The 7,971-nt window shown below is 46.8% G+C and overlaps 1 protein-coding gene across 1 annotated transcript; it reads right to left on the reverse strand.

Moving 5' to 3' along the window:
- Window positions 1-1,658: 1,658 nt before the first annotated feature.
- Window positions 1,659-7,545, reverse strand: SOWAHC (sosondowah ankyrin repeat domain family member C). Its single transcript, XM_069636859.1, has one exon. It carries the CDS (start codon window positions 7,313-7,315, stop codon window positions 5,900-5,902), a length of 1,416 nt encoding a protein of 471 aa, XP_069492960.1. The 5' UTR covers window positions 7,316-7,545; the 3' UTR covers window positions 1,659-5,899.
- Window positions 7,546-7,971: the final 426 nt, after the last annotated feature.

A 7,971-nucleotide genomic window follows, 5' to 3' on the forward strand; every position in this document is an offset into this window, starting at 1 on the left:
GTACTATGACCCCCACAGTCCTGGGCTTCTTTACAAAAGATTTAAAATGTGAAGAGGTCTGCTAAAGCTGACTGCAGACCTACCCTCTCTGCAGTTATTGGGGGGGGATTTGGTCCGGAAGCAAAGGATTTATGTTCTAGTTTTTCCAACCAAGATTACAACACAAGTCCCACACATTTAGCCATGAAATACAGGCGTACTCTTCAACTGCATTAACATGGATTTCACACATTCTACTTTTGCCCCTAGACCACAATGTCCTACTTCCACCCTTAGATGCACTGGTCCTAAACTAATCTCCCTCTTTTGTCGGTGTGTAGTACACTCCAGAGACACCTCAGATGCGTGGTCACATCCTTGACTGACAAAAACGTGTCTACTACCTTAAATCTACTGGGTGCAAGAAACACATTCAATGATAGAACTGGTAGCCCCATTAGGCCACAGGTCATTTCCGGTAAAGTTGCCTTTGGTTCTGCCATTTGACATGAATGATCCCTACATGGCTGTGGCCTCTGCACATTGTGGACTGCGCATGTTGTTCTTTCCATTGACAAAAAGCACTTGCAGAGCATCGTTCCCACATGGACCTACCAAGGACTCTTCATCCAACCTCATGTCTGGACAACTTGCATTGAAGTCTCCAGCAATCAGCACCTTATTCCCTGCATGATTTCCAATCCATTTTTAACTACCTTAAATGCTCGCAATTTAAATTAGGATTTTCACTTTCCCATGGGGACATGTAGAAGGTTGACCATCCACGCCAATATCCCTCAAATCAATTGCAAAGAGACTGTCATCTTCCTCATGAACAACAACCACATCTTCCTTGGTCCTTTAGTACCCCCCTAAAAAACGTGTCTAACCATCCCAAAGAAAGCAAATCAGTTATGCGTGCATACTTCATGCAGCAAAGTATTATAAAATGCTGCTACTTTAGGTTAAAATTTCAGAATAAGTCCAAAAACGATCAAAGAAGTCACAGGATTTACACGACAGGAGTCCAGCAGCTTTGCTGCCCGTTTTGGGAGCTGGTATTTTTCCTCGAGTTTTGCACAATCAAAAGCATCTTTTAGCGGCCGCAGAGAAAGCGTGTGTTCATACAAGCCTATCGTTGACAACATCCAAGACTGTCACAGGTTTACATACTTGGTTGTCTTTAACATGATCCACGATGCACATAAAACGTGCACATTTCCCACTAAATGCACAAGAGCATGAGACAACCAGAAGTAAATAAAGGCCCCGTTCAAACAACGTTTTTTCGATATTCTTCAAACGCATTCATTTTTCAATCCGCATCCATGTAAATAAACAAAGCGGCACAGCTCCATCGTACAGAGCGTTCACAGCAATGCAGTGGAATTCAAACATTTCTATCCACCCCCACCCCCTTCGAGTGAAGGAAATGATTCTGCCCCCACACACACACACTACAACTGCTTATATTTCCTATTAAAAGCAGTCAACATAATCCCTTTTTAAACAGCCTCCCCCCCCAGACTTCCAGGAGGGCCAGCGCCACAGGTTGAAGACCGTTGCAGTAATGGGATGTGTTGGACGAGACAATTAAAAGATTGATCAACCAACCCATGCTGTACTTGCCGCCAACATCTCCAAACACATGTACTAAAAACATTACAATGAATGCAGCATTAGTTTCCATAAAATCACATTTAATTGACAGTGCTCAAACAGACTTCCATCATAGAAAGTTATCTTTGAACAGTAAGCAGCATTTAAGATACAGGACCAGCCCAATACCTTCCTAAAAGTGCAATTTTACATTCTACAAAGAACACACAATCCTTAGAACTGCCCATTAATTGTATGTTGAAATTACACTTAAAATGTGGCTTATGACTTCTTCATAACAAAGGCATCTAAAAGGAGAACGTCTATGCTTCTCTCAAATTATGGTTTAGTGTGATCCCCTTCCCAGTCAAGCTGCGACAACAAAAAGCAGATATGGAAAGAAAGAAAAGAAAAACAAACACGCACTGCTGACTCCAAACCTTGGACATGCAATCTCTGCAGATGACGTTGCTGCTTGGTCAAAACCTAGTGTCATCAGTTCCCAGATATTTAACAGTTTAAGATCTGAGCAACGCCATTATCCTTTTGCAAAACTGTTCTCAGGGATGGTTTCAGAATGGGCGTTGTGGTAAATCATACAAGTGTTAAATATAGTTTTAACATGAAAATCATATTTGAAGGGATTGAAGACCTAAGTCTGGCTGAATAAGTGCAGAGGAACGCACCTTAATGGGTGAATATAACGTGGTGGTGAAAAGACATGTAACAGGATTTCCTATTGTTATTGTTATGGGCAGACAATCCTCAAAACGTGCAATGTGAGATCAAGCGACAAACAGGCCTGTGCGGGAACTCTGTGGCATTCACTTGGACCGAGCACCTCCGCCTGACCCAACAATGGCCAGAAGAGTGGTTTAGACAGATGGTAAGCTCGCAAGTGTAAGTCACAAACAAAAAACAGGTGATATTTTGGATGAGCTGTGATCACAAATCCATCAGCTCCTAAGCAAAAATTAAAAAAAATGTGAATGTCATTACAAAGACGTGTGGATATAAAATGCATCTCTCTTCAAAGCACCATTGGTCCGAAAATAAAATTCTGACTATAGCATCCAACATTAAAATGATCTTTGGAAAAGGGCGGTATGGCCAGAAAAAAATATTCTACTTAATAAGCGGTTATATTCTTGTAGGTACAACAAGGCGAGACTGGGGATTTAATTTGAACCCTTCATGGTACATTTGGTGTGGTCTGTACAGTCTAATGTAAGCCCAGAGTCTTTAGCCCACAACTGGTCTTATAAAAGTCAATGGAAGCAACTTTTAAAGCATACATTTCAAAGCATTGTTGATCAGAAAAGTCAGATTTATACAAAGTTCACCCGATGACGTTCAGAGTGACGTACGAAGAATTTGGTCCTTTTAAGTGCAGTCCACAGTAATGGCGATTACTGGTTTTGAATCACTGCCATGTTCACATTACCAAGGCCTGGATGTTTTACAAAGTCACAATACTGTAGAATCCAAGAAGATAGCTTCATATGGCCACACAAGCATTTTACATACGAACCAGTCTGTAAACGGAATGTCCAAAACCACTTCTGGAACACGTGCCGACAAATCACACACACACACACCAGTGAATCCACACATGTGCAATCTACAGTTTATGGCATAAACAATTAGTCAATGTTTCTGCACATAAAATTGTAATACAAAGTATTAAGATGGATCCTCTTTCTTTTTGGCCCCTCCCCAAACTCAATGACTACCCATGCTAAAAAAAAAAATAAAAAAAAAACCACATTGAAAATACTGCAAAATTAGCTACCACAGAAAATAAGTACTTTTGATTTCTCAGCAGAAATACATTTAAACATTAAATGTAATATTTCATATAATCGAGTCAGGCACATGGGTTGCAGAACAAAATTGGAGGCACAAGCCATAGTAGTGCCAACCTACGAGCGACACAGGAATCCACCTTACATGCACCATACATGTAACATAGCGTTCATTGTCAACAGCGAGGGCGAGATTATCTCAAGAGAGATGGAGCCTCAAGACCTTAAGAAACTTCTCCCGACAACAAAAACAATATTGCATTGTTCTTTTTGGCAAGTGATTTATGACATACACATAAATAATGCTGCCTAGAAAAGACTTCAAAACCACAATGTGGAAGTGCTGTGGAAACCAGAAACCGGTCAAGCTGAGAGCAACCCTCTCGGTTGCTCTGAAGGAATTCTAGTCTTGAAAGAAAGAAAAAAAATCATCCCTGGAGTATATTCCAATAGAATTTTATTTGATTTTGTTGCTCTTGAACCCCTTCTTCAAGATCTCCTTTAATGGTGAAGCTAGTAGCAATAAATGTGTCATACTAAAAAAAAAAAATTATATATATATATATATATATATATATATATATATATATGGGGAGGAGTATGTGAAACTAGTCTCCGTTTCAGCTTTGCAGACAAATGCACCAAGCAAAAAATAATAATAAAATAAAAAGGACTGATGGTTTCAGGGGTCCATTTGACTGAAATACAAAAGAGCCGGGCACTGCAAGCAGGAGAGGGTCAGATAAGAATAGCAATGTTGTTCCTCAGGATTAGTGCAGATCAATTAACTCATCAAGTGACGCCGGTCATCCTTCATTTGATGAATCAAAGAATATGTACCCAACTGCCAAAAAAGTGAACCTGTGTGGATTAGCACATTCGCCACGCTCATATGTGTGGTGCAGACACTGGTGCTGCCACTCCACAGAGTCCAAGTTATCGGATACACAATAGGCAGACAAGGGGATTTAGGAATACAGCGTCTCCACTCAGCTATGTGTCACTGTTGGAAAAGTAGGCTGGGGAAGCTATAGCAGATTAATGATACCAACATTCATCAGATCAGTGCCGACACTAGGTCGCCGCTAGGCCAACCATCGAGTGCAATGTCATCTATAGACTGCATATTACCATTTCACATGGGGGTGGGGAGACGTTTTATTTCCATCTGTACGATGGCATACGGTCTAGCAAAAGTTTGCAATGGATTTCACGTGAAGGGTTCCGCAAACATAATTTGAGAAAATTGAAAGGTGAAGTGCTTTTTCAGTTAGAAGAACTCACAGTGAAATGCAGGGGTATGTATATTAGTCGGTGCATACAGTATTGTTTTTGTTGCAGGGTAAGGCCACGGGTTGCATTCTGAACTGCAGACAGATTAGGGAAAAGGTTAAGTGTGATGCTACTCAAAATTAATACCCAGCCGCTTCTGCCTGGAAAGACAATACCAAATTCTGACAAAAGTTACACAACTCATCGCAGGCCTAGAATTTAGCTTTCAATGTTCATTTGGTTGCTCTGGTAATCATTCCAAAATATTTTGTTTTTAGAATGCAGTCGTCGCGATTCAATTTTGTTACAGACACAGTGGGAATGCGGATGGGCCACAGTTTTGCCAACATTTGTTAAAGTTGAATGGTGGACAGTAATGCAACATTAAGAGTACCAGAAGAGGCCGACCACCGATTCATTGAAAGAAGAGTTTCCGAAACCAACTCGAAAACATCCCTGCACTAACTCGGGTCCATTTCTCAAAAACCCACTCCCTTACTGCTTTTCAAAAGTGCATGTCCTGCTCTTGGGTCACAGAAATAATTTCCTTTAGGTTAGTGGTGCAGCTCATGCCCTAGCTTATGCCTGATACAATTGCTTCTCAATCTCAAAACATTACATAAGTGCATCCCAATGGTTTCTCTGGAGCAAGACTTCCTTCAGCGTTTCCGCCCATAGCAGTAGTGCATCTGGGATCCTGTCAGTCACTAGGCGTTTAAGTCGCCAGGGTTCCTTTGAGTCAGTACCTAGGGGTTTACATAAAGCACAAAAAACATGAAGCACAAAAAAGCTAGTCTTTGTGTTAGTAAAAGTCAGTCGCGGGGGAGGGTTTTTCACGTCAGTGCCTATGCATTTGTCTAAATCACCAACCAAAAAAGAACCCATCAGTTATCCGATTCATTCCTGACAAGTCAGTACCTAGGGGGGGTGGGGGCGGGGGGGATTGGGCCTAAAGTAGTTCATTGGGGTTTACATCAAATCACTGGGGTGCACAATGTTATTAGCAGTCCTTTCTTGATCCGAGTCCTGAACCTCACCATGCCAATCAATGGATTTGTGTTGGTGGGAATGTAAATCTGAAGTTTATATTCATGGCAGTCATTCAGGAGAGTTACACGCCCTCAATGTCAGTCAGTAACACTGTTGGGCTAAAACAGTCATTGTGGACCCAGGGAAATAAGCAGACCCTGCAAGTGAACCCATTGGTTAGATCATGTGGTGATTAAAAGCATTTGTCAGCGTTTTCATCCGAACATGTTAGACTTGGGCCGGAGTTTGTGTGGGCTCTTCAGCGGGAGCCCTTCGCCTTCATCCTCCGGCCCCCCGCAGCCGGGCTGAGTGTTGTGGATGATCTGAGTCCTGAACCTCATCTTGTTGAGGCGGGGCTTCGCTCTGGCGCCGCCAGAGGACCTGCGGCTCACCGGTTTCCCCCTGTGCGCAGAGCCATGCGGGCCCCCGTACTCCTCCTCCAGCACCTGGGAGAGCTTGTGCACGATGAGGCCGCTGGGAAGCACTCGTGACAGGCTCCAGCGCCCGGCCGCATTAGCCTCCTCTGAAGCGGTGGGCGACACCTCTTCGCCCTCTGCCTCGCCTCTCACCAACCCGCGCAGGGATTCTGCGGCGCCAGGCCCTAGGTAGTGGTAAGCCTTCCGGCCGCTGTAATCTCTTATGTCCACGTCGGCGTCGTAGGCGCCGATGAGCAGTTTAGCCACCTCTCCGTGGCCGTGCATAGCAGCCAGGTGCAGGGCGGTGTAGCCGCCGCCCGCGGTGCGCGCGTTCACGTCCACGGGCAGCGCGTGGCGGTGCGCGAAGGCGAGCAGCGCGGCCAGCAGCTCGTGGCGCCCTTGCCGCGCCGCCCAGTGTATGCAGCTGCAGCCCGTGATGAAGTCGCGCCGCGTGAGCAGCGAGGGCTCGGCCGTCAGCAGCGCCCACGGGCTGGAGCCCGCGGCGGTGCACAGCATCCACGCGTGCTCCCGCGGCTCCAGGGCCAGCGACGAAGACGACTCCTCGGACACCAGAGACGCAGAGTCCGCCTCGGCGCCACGCCGGCTGGGGAAGAAACCGCCGCGGCGGAGCTGCGGGGAAGCGCCGCTCAGCAGCAGCTCCCGGAAGGTCTCGCGGCTGTGGCGGCAGCCCGCCACCGGGGAGGACCCAGTGTACCCCCGCGGGGAGCGAGGCGAGTCCCCGCCGGTGAGCGGTTCCTCGGCGGGACTGCCGTCCAGTCTTGTTCGTGCTTCTTTGTCCACTTCAGGTGGCGGCGGAGCATCCCCAGCAGCACAGGTGACAGAAATCCTGGGAGGCGGCAGCGGCTGCTCCTCGTTGCGGTGGTCTGTGGCTTCCGCTGGGCGTTGCGAGGCCACTTTCTCTGTAGGAGGCTCTTCCCGCTCCTCCTCTGCGGGGTGCTCTGTAGGTGCATCATCCCCCGCCGGCTGCCGGTACTTCTTCCTCAGGCAAACGTACTTGACCCCATCCGCCTCCTGCCGGACGCTGCCCAGTTCATTCACTATGTCCTTGAAGCGCTGTCGGGCACGGGCCCTTGCTTCATCCTCGGCGGGGTGCAAGCAGCCCCTGAAGCGGTCTAGCAGCTCCTGGTTTCGGACCCGTCCGCCCTGCTCCTGTAGGAACTGCAGCACGGCGCTCGCGCACAGCTCCTCCGCCATGTCAGGGGGAGCCCCCACAGCAGGGTTCACCGCCTCAGCATCTTCTCGGGCGGCCGCCGTTGCGGGCTGGAGCTGAACAGTGGCATCCTTCCGAAGCAAGCAGTGTTAGTCGGGGCCTCAATGTTCATACAGCCCTCCCTCTCCTGGTACCTCCCTGTGTCAGCTTCTCTCAATCTGTTTCTCGTCTCTCTCTTCCCCGCCTACTCTTACCAAATCCCAGTCCCTCCTTCTGCTCCAATTATTAGCAGCTCACTTCCGCCCCCCTCCCCTGCTGGTACCCAGCGATCCTATGCCGTGGGAAGGGAATTGCAGCAACTGGTGGTTGCCACTTCAGGGAGGAGAAATGTGTACTGCCTGCGTTACTGCCCGTAGAAAACAGAGTCCACTATTTTCTGTAGACATAAGTGACCTATTCGCAGCTTAAAATACGCACAGCACTAGCTGAATATGACAAAGTAGGCAGTGATGTATTCATGGTGACAAAAAAAAAACAATCGGAATTCGTCCCGAGTCCCTTATTTGTGCAGCACATTTGTATCTTACGTTGTTTTTGCTGTCTGCATTTCCACCGTTTTAAACAATTGCCCCAATCTGTGCTTAATTTGAAGGAGAAGAAAGAGTGCCAGGCCCAAAATATTTATTTGAAGCCCTTCCCC

This window comes from Ambystoma mexicanum, chromosome 7p, assembly GCF_040938575.1.
Source record: "Ambystoma mexicanum isolate Mex_15411 chromosome 7p, UKY_AmexF1_1, whole genome shotgun sequence".
In the NCBI taxonomy this organism is placed as follows: domain Eukaryota; kingdom Metazoa; phylum Chordata; class Amphibia; order Caudata; family Ambystomatidae; genus Ambystoma; species Ambystoma mexicanum.

Bases quoted from the DNA above. Each gene is read 5' to 3' on its own strand.
- SOWAHC (XM_069636859.1), bottom strand. From the start codon at position 7,315: ATGGCGGAGGAGCTGTGCGCGAGCGCCGTGCTGCAGTTCCTACAGGAG.